The sequence below is a fragment of the Loxodonta africana genome, chromosome 19, assembly GCF_030014295.1.
Source record: "Loxodonta africana isolate mLoxAfr1 chromosome 19, mLoxAfr1.hap2, whole genome shotgun sequence".
NCBI lineage: Eukaryota > Metazoa > Chordata > Mammalia > Proboscidea > Elephantidae > Loxodonta > Loxodonta africana.
This window is the reverse complement of record NC_087360.1, coordinates 26759630-26780661: the sequence shown is the minus strand read 5'-3', so window position 1 is coordinate 26780661 and position 21032 is coordinate 26759630. Positions and strand designations below refer to the sequence as shown.

At 43.2% G+C, this 21032-nt stretch overlaps 1 protein-coding gene across 6 annotated transcripts in view; it reads left to right on the top strand.

Annotated features, from left to right (window-relative positions):
* The window catches only part of NF2 (NF2, moesin-ezrin-radixin like (MERLIN) tumor suppressor), an 84723-nt gene that overhangs the window by 16600 nt on the left and 47091 nt on the right, over positions 1-21032 (top strand). For all 6 annotated transcript variants that reach the window (XR_002787960.2, XR_002787961.2, XM_003419073.4 and 3 more), the window contains exons 2-4: positions 15674-15799; positions 17757-17879; positions 20134-20217. Coding sequence is in view for 4 of the 6 variants with exons in the window: in XM_003419073.4 (XP_003419121.1) it covers positions 15674-15799; positions 17757-17879; positions 20134-20217 (333 nt within the window). In the remaining 2 variants the exon portion in view is untranslated. The remainder of the gene's footprint in view (positions 1-15673; positions 15800-17756; positions 17880-20133; positions 20218-21032) is intronic.

The window sequence follows — 21032 nt, the reverse complement described above, 5'->3', positions numbered from 1 at the left end:
GAAGCCACTGTCTATTCTGAAATAAAAGCAAGGTGACAAGAACGGGTAAGTAATAGAAGACTAGATGGGCACACAGCTTATCTTAATAACAACCAGCAAGGCCTGCAACTAGCCTTTCAAGTAGGTTGGGTAGGCTTAGCTCAAGTTCTAGTTTCCTTGTTGGGACCACTGAGGCATCACAGCCTAGAGGTTACAGGCTTAGGCACCTGATCCTTAGCTTTGCCTCTAGTGTGCTGAGTGACCTTAGACAGTTACTTTGACCCCTGAGATGCCTCACTTTCCTAACCTGTAAATTGGGGATTGTAGTAATATCTCCCACATAAGGGTGTTACGGGGATTAAAATTGGTAATAACTAATAATTGATACAGTGCTTAGAATAGTACCTGGCACAAGGTAAGTGCCATATAAGTGTTGTTACATAAAATTGGGGACCGCTCATCATTTTGCTCCCTGTTTCAACCTCTCCTACACATGCCCACATACCCTCTTTGCTTTGGGCCTATTGTCCTGCTTATTCTTTCATGAAAGTACCAAGCTCTTTTTACACTTCTCTGCCTTTGCATAGGCTGTTCCCTCTGCCTGGAATGTGCTTCTCACCTGTTACCTGGCACAAGTTCCAATCCTCCTTATAGACTCTGCTCAAGTGTTTCCTTCTCTTTGTGTCCAAGGTCACTACAGAGCTGGTAAGTGGTGGGGCTGGCGTTTGAACCCAGGTTCTGTCTTCCAGGCCAGCCCTCTTTCTACCATACTGTGCTACCCAAATAGTAGTATTCTAAAAGTAGAAAAAGGAGAGAAAAGGTTAGCATCCTAGAGAGACCTTAAGGATGTGATAAATAGGGACAAGAAAGTGCAAATGAAATCTTTCAAAGGATTTCTTGACTCAACAGCTATTTGTCGATGGCATGATTTGTTGCATTTGTGTAAATACCATTTCAAAACCATTTTTGTGAACTTGCCAGTGGGCTTAAATTTTTTTTTTGGAGGGGGGGCTTAAATTTTTGGCTGGTGAATGACGTGACTATCAACCACTGCTACATTGCCTCCATGGTCTAGTTTGTGTTTCTCAACCAAATCGCCATTTCCATGAGTGAATCCTTTTCATTTGCCATGATCTACTTGGAATTCCTTGGCTTTGACCTAAAATGAAACCTATTTTGCAACAATTAAGTATTTTCTAGTTGCATATTTAACATGCTTTATGGTTAGAATGTGCTTCCGTGTCCTCAGCCAGATGTCTTCTTGTAATATTTGGTATGTTCACATGCGTAGCAACATCTCAGACCCTTTAATGTACTTTGGAAAATTTTAGGTATCTGTTTAGACTGCATTGTCCCATTTTCTTTAACTTGTTTAAAGTCCTCTCCCTACCCCACCCCCATAGTTCAGTTTTGGACCAGCCAGTATTTAAAGCATTGGAGCCCCTTGAGGACTAGGTTAAGGAGTTTGTATTTATCAGATGCAGTGGGGAGCCTTAAGATTTTGTTCTAGGAGAGTGACTTAAAGGGGTTGGCGTGCAGAATGTTTTAGAGTGTGTGGAGGTGGGGTGGGAGTTAGAAAATGAGTGCTTTGGGCCAGGAATCACACTGAAGCCTCAACAGTGGTGGGACTGGCTGGGGACTGGGACAAAATTAGGTAGATGGTGGGTCTGGTGAATGCAAAGGCCTGGGCACTGTGAGATCAAGGCCAGGGCCAGGGTCTTCTGTGATCAAGAGTGAGCAGGAGACCTACTAGGCCCAAGATTCAGGTAGCATCGTGGTCCAGAGCCAGTCGTCAAGCCCTCAGCCCAGCCAAGCAGGAGGCAGTTCTCAGGGGTTGGTGTGGCCAGTCAGGCTCAGGAGGTTTAGTCCCTGTGCCATCAGGGTTATTGTGTAGACCTGTCGAGAGCCCAGAACTGGCTGTCTAAACACCCTGCTTCTACCTGGATTTCCTCTGTGTGACCTTGGGCAAGTACTTTCTTTCCCAGGCCTCAGTTCTTCATGGGAAAAATGAGGGAAAGAACTTGATTTTAAAGACCCTCAGCTTTAACATCCTGTTTTAGGCGGTCTTGGGACAGAAGATGCTTACTGCTCTCCTCTATCTCCTGCGTAGGTAGGAGGTCATCTTGGAATTTTAGCACAGAGATGTTAAAAAAAAAGTGCTAGAGGACAGCAAGAATACTGCTTAGGGGACAAGAGCTGGTGTCCTGATATAAGAGGTAGGCTGGCCTGGGTAAAACCCTGCCACTGCTACTTACCCCAGGTGATCTTGGATTTACCTCTCCAAACCTGAGTTGCCATGTGTATAAAATGAGGAGAATAATAGTATTTTTCTTGTAGGGTTGTTCTAAGGAGTAAATGAGGTGGACCTTTATAGGTACTTAACCCAGGACCGGATTCATTGTAAGCACTTTGTGAATATTAGCTTATGTTGTCACCAGGGTGTGAGTGTGGGGACCAAGAGGAAGGGTCTCATGCTAAAGACATTGTGAATTTTCTCCTTTATTCTCTCCTTCATTTCTTTGAACCTTCTTCAAGCTAGCCATAACTTTATAGTTGTAAGTGCCTTAGACTCTACAATTAGTCTAAATATAACAAGCTTACCTTATGGCTGTGCTGTATTCCTGTTTAAAGATCTTCTTGTGTGTGTGTGTGTGTGTGTGTGCGTGCATGCTATATAGTTGATTTCCGTTTAACTGGATGTCCACTGTGTTAGCAGGATTCTTTTCTGATTTCTACCATGTTAATTATTCTCCATTTTTTTGTCCCCAATGTGTCACTTCGAAAATTTTTCTCTTTTGTTTTTGATGCTTCTCCAATTATTCATTCTAATTTTGCATTCTTGCTCAAGAACACTTTTGGTCCTTGTCTATTTTTAATTTCAGAAGTTAAAGCATTTAAGGTCGTTGTTCTAAGTGTCTTAAAATCCCAGAATTGAGTTTTCTCCGAGCTACAAATCTTTTTAGCCAGCTAGCGACAAGGCTTCTCTGGTTTGTGACAGGATGTGTTCCCTCCTCCTGCCTGTACTTTGTCTAATTTAGATTCTAAATCCACATGTTTTAGTATATTTTCAGCACGTAAGAATTTATTTCTACAGTCGTGCTGACTTCAGGGAAAAAATCCCTAATCAAATCTTCATTCACTGGTGCTGAGACTCAAGGTGCTTGCGTTTGTTTAAGAATCTCTCTGGCCACTAGATGGGGTCAGAGCCATAATTTCTCAAGGCATTGAGCCTTTCTCTTGACCAGGACTTCCCTGTTAGTCTTTTTTTCTTCTTCTTTGCAAAATTTGGATCTCACTTTTGAAAACTCACAAAAATTTTGTTAGTGAGTTATAATACTTGTGGTCTTCTTATCCACTTTGCCAATTTTAGTCTTATAGTTGCAGTAGTTTTGATAGTTTGACTTTCAGATAAAGCTTAAAACTGAAGCCCAGAGCAATCACTAAACTGATAACTCATCTGTGGCTTTAGATTCACCAACAGTGTATTTATCTATCATCCTTCTTATGCTGACTTTGAGATGAAATCAGTCTCATAAATATGTTCAAAAAAGTCTTCAGCCCACAGTAGTTCTTATCCATCTGTAGGAATTTTTACCAGTCCTTACTCATCCCTCTACCTTCTGATATTGTTAAAGGCCATGTCATTGTCATTGACAACCATGAAATTTAATCACAAGGTGGAGCTAGAAACAGAAGGAGAATGTTTAAAATTTCATTCTGGGCTGGGGTCTGGGTTCTGCCTCAGCTAGTTTTCCTTGGTGGGTGTTATGCTCTAGCTCTGTCGTGCTGAGAACTTTTCTTGAAGGGATGCATTTTTAAAGTATAAACTATAATTTTTTTTAGAAGCCTAGAGCAGAAGCAGTTAATCAGCGAGGTAATACTTCATCACGGGCTATATTTCATAGTCTGCTGGTTTGACCTGATTTTTAGGCATGTGAAATTTAGCCTGCACTGAACTTACTATTGCATCCTACCCGTAGCTCTCTGCAGAATCATTGTACTCAGTATTTCAAACATTAGTGATCATTGATAATTGCAGAGCATCAACAGCACGCTAGGTGATTAAAAAAAATTATTGCTCAGCAGCATAATTACTGTGAGAGAGTTCATTATTATATAGTCAACTCATGATAGCCAAATGTGAGTAAGGGACAAGAGTGTGGAAACCACGCATATATCCAATGTTATGTGTCATTTACTTCCCTGAAAATGATTTTAAGATATAGAGTGGAATGTTAAAGCATTAAAAGAAAAACATTATAGCAATGCAGAAAAGCACTACATGGATTACACAAAACCACCTCAATCCCATGGACTCCACCCCAACTCCCGGTGCCGTCATAGACTTAGAGGGTGTTAATCCTGAAAGACCACTTGATGGCTGAGAAAATGGAGACCCCAAGGGGTTAAGTGACTTACCCAGCACAGCAGGTTTGAGTGTTTTATAGTATTTGACAGGGCTGTGATTGCTATCGGTTGTGAGCTAAATTCCAGGATGGATATTGCCTGCTTTGCTTTTGGGGGGCTGTATTGCTTTTATAGCACCATAACTGTGTTGTTTCCTTTTGCTTTATCATCTGCCAGCTGACTTGCAAGAGCCTCATCTTCTTTGTTCATAGCATCATAAAATCTGGGCATCACACAGGGCAAAAGAGATTTACAGATGAAGAAACTGAGGCTCATTTGAGCTGTGTGACTCACCCAAGGTCATGGGCTTGCTTTTGGTGGTGGGAGGGAGTCTAGGATACAGATCTCCGCTCTGGGTTCAGGTCTGCTCCCATAACCCCTCTCCACTTCAGCAGGAAAGATGCCAGAAGCTGCAAGTGTTAGGACTTTTTTTTTTCTTAAAAAACTGTAATTCATCCTGTTTTGAAAGACTTATCAGAGTTCAAAACCTCCATTTTGTGGCTTCCCAAGGTGTTGTGATTTGTTTCTTACTAGTCTCTTTTGTGCTGTGGAAAATTTTCTTATTTGGTTCTTTGAGATTTGGATTTCCTTGCCAAGGTATTTTTAGAGAGAGGAAATCAGTATGTGTCACCAAAGGGGGAAAATATACACCTTAAGGCCTAATTATGCAATTAGAATTTTAATAAGGAGCGTCATAAATTCTTGCTTCGTTGCAATCATTTTTTAGAAGACTGCTCTCCTCAGAAGCCTCATCTGGTTTTCCTTATCATTATCATCAGCATCAGCCAACCACAAGCATTATCAAGTGTCCAGGGATTATGCAGCACTTGTTTGGTATTTTAGCTATCTAGTGCTGCTGTAACAGAAACACAAGTGAGTGGGTGACTATAACAACTGGAAGTTTGTTCTCTCACAGTTTAGGAGGCTAGAAGTCTGAATTCAGGGCACTGGCCCTAGGGAAAGGCCGTCTGTCTCTGTGGGCCCTGCGGGGGGGAAGGTCCTTATCTCTTTGCAGCTTCTGTTGACCAGTCCATTGGTGATCTTCATGTGGCCCGGCATCTATCTTCCCCATCTTTGCTTGCTTAATCTGCTCCTTTTATATCTCAAAAGATTGATTTAAGACACACCCTGCACTAATACTGCCTCATTAACAGAAAGAAAACCCATTCCCAAATGGGGTTACACCCACAGGTATAGGGGTTAAGATTTACAACACATATTTGGCGGGGACACAATCCATAACACTTGAGTTCTGGGAGACTTAAAGTGTGTGTGTGTGTGTGTGTGTGTGTGTGTGTGTGTGTGTGTGTGTGTGTGTTGTAGCCCTTGCCTTCAAGTTTGTGATCTGCAGAATTGGAGGAAAGGCAGGAACCTGGGGAAAGACAGAGACTTCATTTTTCCATATATGTAAAGTATGTACTGACTCGTGTATCTGCTATTGTTCAGGGGTGGGAGAAACACTGAGATAAGGAATCAATCTTAAAAAGGTCTGGTCACACATAAATGGCACCATGGAGGTTTGCTGGCCCAAGTGGGCACAGGCTGGGTTACAGCAAGGCAGGCAGAATTTCAGCCACATGGAATTGGTTGAAGGAGGGAGGAAGCCATTTGTGGAGGGCCTTGAAACCAATACTTTAAATAGTTTCATCCCAATAACAGACAATTGGAGGATGGGGAGAGGAAAATGATTTGCTGTGGTTGATTATGGTGGCTAGAGTTTGGAGTTGGGCTTTTTTGCAAAGACCAGGTTTCAGGTTTGTGAGATTTTGCTCAGATTTCAATGAGGGATAAAGGAATTGGGATTGGTAGAGAAAAATCAATCTCTTTTGGGGCTAAGATTCTCTTTCTATTTGGAAGATCCCTCTTCCCCCTATGTTAAGAAATAATGGCTGAGTAGGAGTGGTATTTCCTTTAATTGCAAAAGGAAACTGCAGGATGGTTTTGCATTTTAAGTTGGTGAGCCTGCTTTGGTGATGTGGTGATAGCACACTCTGAGGCAGGGGTCAGTTTTACCCCAGCGTTACTGTAGTTTCTCATCCTCTTTGATTAGTCGGAATAAAATTTAATGGAACTCATTATTCACTTGCTGCAAAGCAAAATAATTTTTATAACTCTTTCCATTGTATTTGTCTTGTCAATGGAGATATTTGACATCTATTTGTTCAAAATGGACAAATAGATTTGAATTTGGTCCATCAGCATCTTAAATAAATTCTCACTTTTATAAATCGGTTCTCATTGCCAGCCATGACTGCAAAAGTCAGTTATGGGTAAACATTGGGAGGCGAAATCACAGTCATCCTCGGTTTTCCATTTCTGCAATAACCATAAACATGCGGCACACATCCTGAGCCTGGGTGCCTGGGGGGGTGCGGTTCTGTCTGTTGTTCAGGTCTGTAAGGGAGCTAACCTTTTGGCAATTTTCATGGCAACTGCTCGGGCAGCTTGTGAGCTAATTAGAAGAAACCCTGATAAGGGAGTGCTTAAAAAGACCTGGGTTTGTGGGTTCTCTTTACCTGCTGTGGAGTAGACAGCCAGATGGTCAAATAACATTTCTTGTGTGGCTGATATCTAGGCCTGCAGGCCTCTATGAGATGGAACGTTGCTTCTCTTTCAGCTTTTTCCAGAGTCAAGTTTTCTCTGTGAGTTCTAAGTCTTAGACATTTCATATATAGCAGCTGTCTTTGCTACCTAGCTGCTGTGACACAAATACCACAGATGAGTGGCTTTAAAGGCCAGAAATTAATTTTCTCACAATATGGAGGCTAAAAGTCCAAATCAGAGTCCCAGGCACGTCGATTCCTTTCTTGGCAGTAGCTCCAGGTGTTCCTTGGTTCTTTGGCTTGTAGACAATCCTCACGTGGCATCTGTCTTCCTCCTTGTACATGCGTCTGTGTCTTCTTGTTGTTGTGTGATTCTGACTCATAGTGACCCTATAGGACAGAGTAGAACTGTCCCATAGGGTTTCCCAGGCTGCAGTCTCTACGGGAGCAAATCACCAGGTCTTTTCTCCTGTGAAGTAAGTGGCTGTTGGGTTCAAACACTGACCTTTCGGTTAGCCCCTGAATGCCTAACCATTTCTCCACCTGCCTCTGTGTCTAATGTGCTCTTTTTTTATAACTCGGAAGTGATTAGGTTTTCCACACACACTACTCTGATATGGTCTCATTAACATAACAAAGAAAACCCTATTTCCAAACAGCATTACATCCATGAGTATTGTTGTTAGTTTTCATTGAGTGGATTGACCCCACGTGTGTAGAGTAGAATTGCTCTACACAGCTTTTAGAAGCAAATCTTCAGGCCTGTCTTCCGAGGTGCCTCTGGGTGGGTCCAAACTGCCAATGTTTTGGCTAGTAGTCCAGCATTTAGCTGTTTGTACCACCCAGGACTCCTTCCACAAGTATAGGGGTTAGAATTTTTACGGAAGTTTTTGGGAGATAAAATTCAATCCATAACAGCAGCCAAATTTAGTCCTCTCTCAAGAAAGTTGTCCTTTTCTAGCTGTGGCTCCATCCCAGCATGTGGCTGGGCTCCTACTTACCCTGCATTGTTGTCTCAGCAATCATAGGGATTGTATTGTCGAGGGCTGCGTGGCCCAAAGAAAGCAGTGGGAGAAATGAAATGTGAAAGCTGCTAAGCAAAAAACAAATGGCAGTTTTGGGGCTGAGTCTAAAACTGGCTGATTGTAAAATGGCTGTCAGTTGACATTATTCATAATGCTTACCTGGTTCACAGACCCCAGTCAGCCTTGCAGGTTATTGGGGCCAGTTGCTTCCTACAACAGAAAAGTGCTACTTTCCGAATACGTTCCTGCTGCAGAGGGTAAGTGCTTAGTGCTATTTACTTAAAACATTCTGAGTTGATAAATTACAAGCACTTCACTCTGGGTGAAGCTCGTAAATTCAGCCCCTGCAAAAAATAACAAGCTGACAGCACTTAGTCCTGTTTATAAAGTTCATACACATCTATTTTTGATACAGGCGCAAGTATATATCTATGAAATAGCGTCGCAGCGTGTTAAAGTAATGGGAACGCACAGCCACTAAGGCAAGAAGCGTTGTACTTGTAGGCTCACTACCGTTAGCCTCTGTGCTTGAAGGACATCTTGAGGATGAGGCCTGTGGAGGGGGAGCATGCATGTAGTGGAGTCCAGATTCGTGTTCCTTTCTGCTCTCTGCAAACCACCATTCTCCCACCCTCCCCCTCTTTTTCCCTCTTCTTCGCCAGGATGAGATGAGGCAAGGGCTTGTAGTGGTGTATGTAGAGCGGTTTGCACACTTTGACCAGGTGAAAGGAGATGGGTTTAAATGCGTATTAATCAGAACCAGGAGTGGTTCTATTTTTGGCAAGCTGTTCGGGAAAAATTGTAAGCCCTAACAAAAAGACCTTTTAGTAGTGTAATGCAAGGCCTGAAAGGCTTACATTCTATCAAGCGTCAGAAAAGGAAATATTTTAACAAAGAAGTACACATAAAACTCATCGCACTGGTCATACACTTCTTCAAGGTGATGGCCAGTCTTGTTGTGGGATGCTTCACTGCTCTGAACCAGTGATGAACAACTTGGCTCTCATCAGTTGTAGAGTCAGAATTGTCACACAGCATCAGGCTGAAACTGCATATTCAGGACGGCATTGAACATTCAGTACTAGAGATAGGATAATTATGCTGCTTGTCAGATACTAGGGAAGTGCGAAAGACGTTCCTTTGCTTTGCAACAGCTTGGACCCGAGCAGCAGACATGCTGTTCCCTCCGGCTGGCATGACCTCCCTTTCTTCAGCCCCTTCACACAGGCTCTCAAGACCTAGCTCAAATGAGTCTTTCTCTGTAGAGCCCCTCACTCTCCAGGTCCTGGGTTCCCAGGCCCCAGTTGTGTTCCCATGGCATTCTGCCTTGATGGCATTTACCAGGGTGCACTTTTGTTATCCATTTACTTGTCTTCCCTGTCAGACATGAATAGGGACAGTGTCTCGTCTGGAATTCATCATTTATCTCTTGTACCGAGCACAATGACCAGGACGTAGTGGGTGCTCAATAAATGTTTGTCGAATGAGTGATAGTATGGTTACTGTGATGAGAATTGATGGTGCCCTTTCTGATCTGTCATCCATCATCCATGGAGCGAAACAGGACTGGGAAGGTTTAAACAGCACCTCTTGCGGCTGTAGGAAGAGGCAGGGTTAGAATGAATAATAACTACCCTTTATTAAGTATTTGCTCTGGGCTGGGCACTGTTTTAGGCTTTTAACATCTATTAATACACTTCATCCTTAGAGCAACCCCCAAGACAGGTTCTGTTTATTATCTCCATTCCAAAGCACAAGGAAGTTCAATAACTTGCCCAAGGTGACAATAACTCTGCCCAAGTGACAGAGCTGAGATTCATAGGGATGCTAGATACCCGTAGCCTAGCTGTCCTTTTAGACTGGTTTCTGGGAAGAATTAAGCCCTATTACCCTGAGGCATCCATTGTGTGTAACTACTTCACTTCTCTCCTGTTGATCTAGAATGGCACTAGTTATGTTCTATCCTTGGGAGAAGTGGAGAAATTAGTCACTCAATAACTGTGTTCTGTGGTTGAGGTAAGAGAGGCAGAGATAGACTGTTGACAAATAACTGGTTTTATTTATCCTCTTTTTTTTTTAAGTAACTGGTTTTAGATGGTAGTTTTGGTCCTTTTGGAAACACATCAGTAGATAAGCTATTCTCCAGTCAAATTGACCTACAGTTACTTTAATTTCCTGCAGGGCCATGAAAGCTTTTTTTTTTTGCCTCTGGACCTTTGTGTATGCCCTTCACTCTGCCTGGAACATACTTCCCTGCTCTCTCCTCCTTCCCCAAGCCCAGCCTTCACTTGGCTTCTCTTTCCCACCAGTCGGTTTAGATGTCATTTCTCTACTTCTCCATATTCCCTAACCCTTTCTAGGGGTCTCTATAGCCCTGGGCTGTCCCTCTTGTGGCACTCACAAGTGTTGTAGTGCTAAAATGACAATAAACCTGGAGTCTATTCTTGGGGTGACATTAGGGAGGGTGGTTACCTGTTCTTGACTCGTTCGTGCTCTACACCTGTTGCGTGAGAGTAGAGACTTTTCCCCTGCACCCTGTGCAGTGCTTAGACACAGTGTGTATTCACTGAATATTTGTTGACAGTGAATGAATGGTGGTTCATTTCACTTGAAGTCTTTGAGCCTTGGGTGTTTGAAGCTGTCAAGTCAGTTTAGTTGACTAATACTGCTCTTGTTCTGAGGCGTCTGCAACCTCCGGAGACATTCAAATGACTGTGAACCACTGAACGCTGTCAGCGCAGTGTAGCGGACCAGTGATAAGACCGGAGACAAGCACGGTCATGTCCTTGTGAGCCAGCCAGCCCCCGGGAAACCCAGGCTGCCACCCAAGACCTCCTCCTGCAGGCTGTCTTGAGAGCTCCTGGGAGCACTACGACCAATAGCTCTTGTTTGTAAGGAAGTAAAAACTCAAATCAGAAAGACTAGTAAGCAAGCCTCACACATTTGGGGAAGAACATGTTGAAAAGTACAACCTCATGGGTGACGGGATGAGTAGATTCAATGAAAGAGAAAAACATTTAATTTATAAACAGGGCTAAGGCTTTAAATCAGAGGCGCCCTGGTGGCACAGTGGTGAAGTACTCAGCTGTTAACTGCAAGGTCAGTAGTTCGTTCGAACCCAACAGTGACTCCATGGGAGAAAAGACCTGGCTATCTGCTCCTGTAAAGATTACAGCCTAGGAAATCATGTTAGGCAGTTCTACTCTCTCCTGTAGGGTTGTTATGAGTTGGAATCGACTCAACACAACAACCAGGCTGTAAATCAGATATATTTAGTACATCTCTACCTGTTTCCTCAGGCTTCTTAATATATCTTGTCTAAACTTAATCACTCATCTATCTTCCCAAATACATTCTTCTGTGTTCCATCTCTCTCTTAGTGGAACCACCGGTGCCCAAGCCAGAACTTCGGGAGCCCTCTGATTCTTTCTCCCTCAATCCCCGCAGGCCTTCAGCACCCATTCTGTGACTCTGCCTCCTTTCCATTCCCTCAAGCTGTCCCCCCTACCCCTTCATCCCCCCCACTGCCTTTAGTATGGCAAGAGTTGCCCTCTTTTCTGGTCTTCTTGCATCCAGGTTCCCTTCCTCCAACCCATTCTACACCCTGTCATCAGAGCCCATTCCAAAATGCAGGTCTGATCCCATCACTCCTGCCTAGGAGTCTTCAGAGACTTGCCACTTGCCATGGCTTTCAGGCTGAAGGCAGCCACCTGGCCCAGCCTCACGCCCCCTACTGCACCATGCTCCTCCTGAGCTCGGGCTATCTTGTTTTAGCTCTACCAAAGAACTTGCAGTTCCCTGTCAAGATCATGAATTTCTTTTTTTTTTTTAATTTATTTTCTTCCCTCCTTCATCTAACTCTTACTTGCTCCTGAAAACCTTCTATGACCTTAGTCCTTGCCTGTATCTCCTGCAGGGACAGTGGTCACCCCATTTTGTATCCTCAGTGTCCAAGATTACTTGGCCCTTAGGGAGTGGTCTAGAATACTTGTTGAAAGAATAAATGATGTACATATTTGTATATGCTGCAGATAAAAAAAAAAATGCTGCAGATACATTCATTTATTTACTAGAGCACCTAGGGGGCACAGTTAGGGAAACTTCCTAGACGTATCCTAACACCCTGTGGGACTGAGTTACTGGGTTTGAAGGCTCAGAACCATAGTCTCAGGGGACATTTAGGTCAGTTGGCGTAACAATAGTTCACAAAGATAAGGTTCTATATCCTAGATTGGTAAGCAGCATCTGGGGTCTTAAAACCTTGGGAGTGGCCATCTGAGATACAACTATCTGTCTCCTGTCTGGAGCAAAGGACAGTGAAGGAAATCAAAGACTCAAGGAAGCAGGTAGTCCACAGGACTAGTGGCCCATACAAACCACACTCTCCTCTAGCCTGAGACTAGAAGAACTAGATGGTGCCTGGCTGCTACTACTGACAGTTCTGACCAGGGACACAATAGAAGGTCCCAGTTAGAATGGGAGAAAAATGTAGAACAAAACTCAGATTCATTAAAAAAAAAAAAAAAAACTGGCCAGACAGAGACTGGAGGAACCCCCGAGACTATCACCCTAAGACACTCTGTTAACCTGGAACTGAGCTCCTGGAGGTCACCTTTCAGCCAGATAATAGATTGGCCCTTTAAAAAAAAGAAAAAAAAACCACCCATGAGGACTGTGCTCTTCAGAACAGTCAACTGTATGAGGCCAAACAGGCAACATTTGCCCAAAAGCAAAGATGGGAAGGCAAGGAGGGGCAGGGAAACTGGAGAGATGGAAACGGGGAAGGAAGAAGAGTAACGGGGAGAGTGCTTGACACATTGTGAGCACAGCAGCCAATGTCACAAAACGATTTGTGTATGAATTGTTGAATGGGAAACTTATCTGCTGTGTAAACTTTCACCTAAAACACAATAAAATGTTCAACAACAACAACAACAAAGAGAATAAATGGGAGGTAACAGATGCTTTAGTTCACATTGAGCTATAGATGAGCATTAGTTGGCCCTTCTGAAAATGGGTTTTGGTTCAGGGTGGGAAAGAGTGTTAAGACACCGGATATTTACCGGAAAAGGCGACTGGGGAGTGCTGGTAGAGAGCAAGAAGGAGGGAACCCCACAGAGCCGGGGCGGGAGCTGGTTTCTTAAATCTGTCAACATCGAGCCGATTCTTACTCATGATGGCCACATGTGTATCAGAGTAGAATGTGCTCCATAGGGTTTTGGAGCTGATTTTTCAGGAGCAGATTGCCAGGTGTTTTCTTCTGAGGCACCTTTAGGTGGATCCACCCTTTCGGTTAGCAGCCAAGTGTATTAAGACCAGTGTCTACTTTGGCAAGCTGCTAAAGAGTTTACGTTTTGGCTTCTCCATTTGTATAAAAAGATGATGGGGCTACAGTAGGTGCTTACTCAGGCTCATTTCCAGTTCTGACATTCTGCAATGATTGTTTGATGCTTTGAGTCAAAGTTAAAAATCTAAGTAGGGCATTCTGAGTTGGTGTGAGAATTTTTCCTCTCTCATCACTTCATTGCAAGCTCCATGGGGGCAAAGACATTGTCTTTTTTGCATTCAACAAAGATAGTTTTGCATTTTAAAAACAAAGAAGTAGAGAGAAATACAGGAAAAGGGCATTAATACAATATTATGTTTGAGAATTTAAGCTCCCAAGTCAGGAAATTGGCTCATCGTGCCTCAGCAGCTTTTGTTTAGATGCACTGCACATTCCACCCGCAGACAGTCCCAGCTGCCAGCGGCCCGCCCGGCCAGTGTGCGTTAAAGGGGACTGGGAATCCTTACCTTGATCTCAGCCCTTGGGTGTTTAACTTCTCCCAGTTAATGTCTGTTCTCCAGTGTTACTTTATCTTGTAGCAAGGTAGTCATTTATAATTTATATACTACGTACTGGCTTAAAATAGAGACAAGAGGGTAATCAGCATCTCAAAGCTTCTAGTTTTCCAAAATAACATTTCTTCATGAAGTCTGCCTGTAGGAATTGAAACCTGCCATGAATTAAAAAACACTTTGTTCCTGTTGTCTAACTGGGAAGTAGGTATGCTAGCCAGCATTATTGAGCCTTACAAAGGGGGAAGGAGATCTTTTTTTTTTTTCCTTAATAAAACTCTTCATTTTCTTTTATTCTATTTTAAAGACCTCAAGCTTTGTCGTGTTCCAGGGATGCCACTGTAGTGACAGAGAGGGAACAGAGGCAGAGGCGGAGGACAGATAGGAAAAAGGGCCCCGGTGAAGGACAGAGCTGGTGCACACCTCAACCACTTGTCTGCTGCGGTTTTGGTGTTCTTCCATTTAGCTTGCTGCTTTGCTCAACTTTGACAGCAAACGCAAGGAGAAGGGATGGGCTTTCCTGTCAGGTTCCCCGTACAGAACACACTGTACATTCACATCTCTTAAAAACGAGGCTGACTGGAAAAATCTCCTGTAGAATCAGGTTTTAGGAAAAGCCAAGGAGAGATAGCAGAGGTCTAACTTATTTTTTCCTTCTTGCTTTTGTAACCAGTCTCTGAAACCCGAAATTTTGGTTCCTTATTCCCTGTCATGATGCCTCTTCAGTGTGCCAGGACTTTGGGTAGGGGTTTGTAACGAGGGCAAGAGAAGGAGAGGTGTTTCTGCGGTGGAGTGGTCTTGTTCTTCCTGTGTCTTGTGGCCTTGTGTTTGAATCCCAGGGTGGTTCTTACTGTGGCCACCGTTTCTGTGATGTGTCACATGTGACCATAACTGCTCCCGTGTGTGCATTGTCCATGAATGCAAAGGTGCCCCTGACATTTGGTGTGGGGGCAGCAAACAGCGGCTAAGGGGTAGTATAGCCACATCCTGCAAGAGTTAGCTTGAAAGCCACAAGGTGGCAACATTTTCTAAGCTGCAGGGTCTTCTCTTCCGCCGTTAAGATGTTGAATTTGCCATTCCAGCTACAAGATTGAAGAGCTGAGGAAAGGGTTTGGCAGCCATTACTACAGGTCCTTTTGAACGTGAGGCTGTGGGGTAAACACACTACCGGATATTGTCTGTTTTTCACCTTGGTTTAGATACAGGAATTTGAAATTGCTCTGTGTGACTATGGTGAGTTGTCTCACCTTTAGCCTCAGCTACACATCTGTAGTAGGAAAGAACTGTAATTGGACTGATTGGCCTTTAATGTTCCTTTTTCTCCATGATTTATGACTTTGGTTACAACTTCCTGCCCAGTATTGCTTTAAAAAAAAAAACTTGTAATAAATCCAGCCTTTAAATTAAAACAAAACTATCATAAAAAAAAAAAAAAAAAAAACTAGCTTTTTATCAAAAGGCAGAGTCATGATTAAAAAAATAAATAAATAAAATCCCAAGGCAATTAGTGTCCCTAGAGTCTAGCCATCTCCCTGGGTTAACCCAAGAGACTTGATGGTCCTAAATGAGTTTGCTTATTTACCTGCTTTCCTAAATTAGCAGCTTTGGGGATATTAGGATCTGTTAGAAAGTGTCCAGGGGAGGTATTGTGTATGCTTTGCAATGATTAAGCCATTAGGTGCTAATTGGTATTTTCCCACTCATGGTTTTGTGTAGGAAGCTTTAAAATTATTTGGGATTTCTGTGCTCATCAGCCGTCTTAGTGTCATCTCTGCATTTTGGAATCTGGGAGTAGTAGAGAAGGCAGAGAAAAGGTTTTTGTAAGAGCGGATTATGCTTTTTGCTTACAATGTCCTTCCCTATTGGTTTGTTGTATTGCAGATGAAGTGGAAAGGGAAGGACCTGTTTGATTTGGTGTGTCGGACCCTGGGACTTCGGGAAACCTGGTTCTTTGGACTGCAGTATACAATCAAGGACACTGTGGCCTGGCTCAAAATGGACAAGAAGGTTGGACTGGAATTCATTCCATGAAACCAGCGGAGCTCACATGTTCCCTTCTGCCTTTTCCTTGAGCACACACCTTGCTTGTTTGTTTACCATTGGGGTATACAGAGATGATACAAAGAAGAGGGCAGGTTCCTGAAGGGGGCAAGTTCCTGAATTCAGGAGTGCAGAAGGGGGCCCTGGGGATGCCACAGGTTTCTCTACCCCTCACAGACTCTCCTAGGAAGCAGAGTTAACCGAGATTAAGCTGTTGCCAGCCCTGGTTTATTTATCCATTATCACCAGGCTGATTACTTCTGGCTTTATGCCCTTTAATTTACTGAACCACTAGTTAGACTTTATGAATAAAAACTACAGTTACCTTCATACACACACGAGTGTATGTATACACACACAGACACAGTTTATGTCTTTGCAAGATTCTCCTAGGGCTCATGTTCTTTAATGAATTTTTTAAAAGTGTTTTTGAGAAACACCATGGCCTGATTTGAATTCATCATTAGTGTGACCTAAGGGAGTAAAGACTACCCTGGTTCCTCTGGCGAAGGAAGAATGTTCGTTTTGTCCTCAGGATACTCTGGGGGTTCTGAAACTTTGTAGGGAAGTCTGGGCTCCCAGCCACTCGAGTGTGGTTTGGAAATGGATATGGCTTAGGGGAACAGCCCTCTACATGGGTTCGTATATGCACACAGAGTCACATTTACTTGCTTACCTAACCATGAAGACAGTTGGGGAGCAGGACCATATGCTTTTCAGGGCCAGTAACTCCTGAGAGACACCTGAACCTCAAAGTAAGTCAATGTCTAATTTTTATCCCAGAAGGTACCCCCTGTAATTGCCTACCTGAAGTTATTATCTACTACATGGCATGGTAAACAATGAAAGCCTCCTCTTTTACCACTTGGACTCTAAGTTGAAATGTTCAGATTGTTTCCAAGTGTGGACACGGTCTGACTCTTCACATTAGAATTCCTGCTGGTTGTAAGTTTCACAACTGGAATTCCCAATGATTGAGAACATCAAAATGCCATTGTGTACCGATGTTACTGTGAGTGTCCTAGATCAGGTTTATTTTTGCATCTCCCGGGCATTGCCACCTGGTATTTGGCAGGAGCATGGAGAGTTATGTATCAAAGACAACAAACTTTTCCGTATCTTTTTGGAATTCTCAGCCAAGTAAATTTTAAATCAGACGGGAGTGTTGGCCAAATAGAGCTAGATTGGGGGCATCAGGTGCCATGGAGCCTGCTGCTCAAAGGAAATAAATTATGACATGTGCTAATAGGGCCTCATAGCATGTCATATGGCATGGTTATGTCCTGAACTAAAGTGCGCTCTGGAGAGCAGACGATTCAGGCTTTTCAGGGGGTGGATGAATTTGTTAGAAGATTAAAGGCACTGGTGACTGACTGTTCCAAGCATCCTGTGGGGCATCCACGGAAGCTCCTTAAAATAAAGGGGTGCTGTGATGGACACGTTTCACTTCTGTTGCTTGGTTAATGTTTGGATGATTTCATCAGGATCTGGTTCATCACCTCTAAGCTCTATTCCTACATGGACTTCAGTATGGGAGGTGGGCAGCGAGAAAAAAGAGTAAAAGAAGATTCTATTACATTAGAAAATTAAAAAACCTTCAGTCTTCTATGAAGATAGTGCTTAAAACCTTTGAGTTATAAGTTTTTAGTTTTAACAATTTCTGTGTCCTGAGAATATTTGTGCCTTAATGATCTTAGCTCCACCCACCCCGTGGGGATATTGATTAATTTGGTTCAGAAACACCACATGAAGGAAATGTTGTCTTTTGTTATGCATGACTTTGTGACTGCTTCAGACTAGAGTCACAACCTTTGGGGAAGGTGATGACTTTAGAGGGGCAAAAATTTTCCTATAGCCCCTGAAAAAGGCTTTTTGGTGGTAGCACCAAGACAGCGTGTTTATCTTTTGCACTTCAACTCTGCAGGTGCTGGATCATGATGTTTCAAAGGAAGAGCCAGTAACCTTTCACTTCCTGGCCAAATTTTATCCTGAGAATGCTGAGGAGGAGCTGGTTCAGGAGATCACCCAACATTTATTCTTCTTGCAGGTACACCACTCCATGCTACCTTCCTAATTCCGAGAGAAGTCTCCCAGGCATGGTTGCGGAGTCCGCCGGGGAGAACCCTTTAGTGTTGATTGAACACAAGTGCCTTCACATTGTGAAAATATTCTGCCTCTGGAAAGTCAGTCCCTTTGGTTCTGAAATGGAAAAATCTTCAGAATAGAACTATACTTGAGTGATGAGAATTGGTGTCAGATGAAATTGCAAAAGTGTGATGGTGAAAGAATGGATGCAAGTAGCTACCTAACTTAAAATCTCCTTGAAGATGGAATCTGTTTTCTTCTTAAACATAGTCACTAGTTACAAAGAAAGGTTAAAGAGAGATTCTTATAGAGCACCAGTTCTCTGCCAAGTTCAAAATCTTCACTCGTTGAGACAGGGCTTCTCAGAACCCCAGTGACACTTGGTTTATACCACGTGTGTGGTACTTCAAACATCGTGCTTCATGTACTCTTTGTCTATAATTGTCTTATTTCCCCCCTTACTCCCTCATTCAATTGTAAGCCCCCTAAAGGCAAGGTTCATTGAGTGCACGGTAGGCATTCCATGAGTAATTGCTCAATTGGATTGAGTAATTGCTTAATTGGATTGAAGAAATTAGGAGATCCATAATTATAGGCTCAAAGACAGCTAGTTACTGTCTGAGGGCACGGCGGAGGTGGGTAGTTTGAGGATGCAAGCCCTGTCTGTTTCATTTCTCTTCTTACTGCTTGGTCAGAGCCAGTCCTCAATTTCATGGCTGGTTACAGTGATTGGCGCTGGGGCTGCCCCATGTGCCCAAAAGCCCCTGCTGCCAGTTTAACGTAAAAGATTGTGATGGGGGTGCTAGTTACACGGTTTCCAGAAGTGGATGTGTAACCTGTTGTGTAAAAAACCCCAACCTATAATTAGGTTGAGCCTCAGTATATTGTATTCAGTAAATGTTAAGTTAAATGTAATAAAACCCCTGAAATCCTTTCTTTTACAAAACAAGTTTGCCGTATAGATAATCTTTCCAGCATTTTCAGGTCAATTTCAGTTTTTCTGTAGTGTTGCGTTCTTTTTTTCTTAAAAAGAAACCAAAGGATTTGAAAGTTATACTGTTTCAGAAACATCTCAGGTTTTCATTTTCTCTGTAGGAACATAAAATCAGTTTTCAAACCTGGGAAGACTTTTTGCCTTTGAATGAAATCATAATCATCTCCCTGGGTGGTGCAAATGGTTAAGCACTCAACTACTAATCAAAAGGTTGGTGTTTCGAGTCTACCCAGAGGCACCTTGGAAGAAAGGCTTGGTGATTTGCATAGCCGTGAAAGCCCTATGAAGGACATTTCTACTGTGACACACATGAGGTCACCATGAGTTGGAACTGACTTGAAGGCAACTGGTACTAGTACTGGTAGACCCCAGAATGTCCTAGCCTAGAGTTACAGAAATGGCTTTCTTGTAAAGCTCTTGGGAGCTGTGCCTATCCTTCATGTGACTTTGGCCTGATGTTCCCTCATACTGAAGTATTGGAACGTTTTCGTGGCTGAGTAAGGACCTGGGTGATGTTGACACCTGTGAAGAGAGAATCGGCTTTCCAGCTGTTTTTCAGAGTGCCACCACTTCATGTGGCTCTCCTGCCTCTGTGTCTGCAATATCACACACTGCACCACTCTGAGAAATTAAGGGCAATGAGATATGTTAATTCAGCATTATGGCTTATGAGTTATGTTTCCTGGACCTCATGTGTACTTAAAAGTTTAATCGATCAAACGTTATTGCTTCCTTCTTCCTCAGCATAGGCACATTGAAGTGATGATTTTTTCTGCAGTCATAACTCAGTGGCCTTGGTGACTTTTGTCTTATGTTAAGACTTAAAAGCAGACTCCATTTCCTCTAGTGCTGAGTGTGCTCAGCAGGGGCCAAGGCTGCAGTCACCACCTGAGTGCTCCTGATACTCCTCGCGTTCGCAGCTCTCCTCTGTCACAGCCCAGATGTCAGTCTGTTTTAACCATGAAGATTGTTTTCCCTCTTCAGCATGTGATCATGAGAAGTGATAAGGGGTTTTTATGCGGAGTCATCTTCCCAGTGACTTCTCAGTGACTGAACTCTCAACCTGTCTGCATCAGTAAAAAATTGTGCCCTTTGTCAGAAAATGATTAACAGGCTGGTTTGGCAGCCCTCATTAGAACACCCTGCAGCCATCTGCTGTGCCTGATGTGCAACGCTCCCTTCCACGCTCACAGTCTCATGTCTCCCTTGTTGACCCTTCCAGGTAAAGAAGCAGATTTTAGATGAAAAGATCTACTGCCCTCCCGAGGCTTCTGTGCTACTGGCTTCTTATGCCGTCCAGGCCAAGGTAGGCTCAAAGAAGAAAAAAATGTATTCTTCCTGGGCGTTACCGCATATCATGGGATCACTCCTGTCTGCTGTCTCTTTGTATATTCTGAACTTCAGAGAGACTTGCCCCAGAATGTGAGATGTTATGGGACTTGTGGACTTGGGGAACCACGATAGCGGTCCCACTTCTATATAACCTTGTGTGTGCACATAGATAACATGGTCACTTTTTTTTTTATAAAGCATCTCATTGATGCATAACATACATATAGAAAAGTGCACAGATGAGAAATATATGGCATAGTAAATTTTCTGGGTCATCTCATTTTGCACATGTAATCAGCTACATTCACTGGCTCAACCTCTCTTTTTATTAATTAAAAAAAATGAATTTATGGATTCCAGTTTTGGCTAAACATGGCCTTGAGGTTCTCATTTCAAGCTCATCTGAGAACCAGAGCCACACCCTTAGAGAAAGCCCACTTCATCTCCCCGCCAGGCGTTCCCCCGGGCTTGTAGCTGTGCCCCGCTGATCTGTCTGGTTTTCTGAAAGTCTTCCACAGGGAAATCACTGCAGGCTGGGAATGGTGGAGGAGGAAGGCCGTGGTCTTGTGATTTTGTCCCTTCTGTTTTTATAAGGACCTGCCCAGGGGCTTCATGTTCCTGGCATTTCCCACTTAAATCACATATTACCTTCTCTTTGTCCCCCTGCTCCTGCCTTTCACTGCAGTGTAAGATGTCCCCAGAGTTGGGATGCCTTGATGGCTTTTGTGATTTTGAAACAAGATCTTTTCAGGTATTATTTTCCTTTTTAGCAACCAAAAAACCCAAACC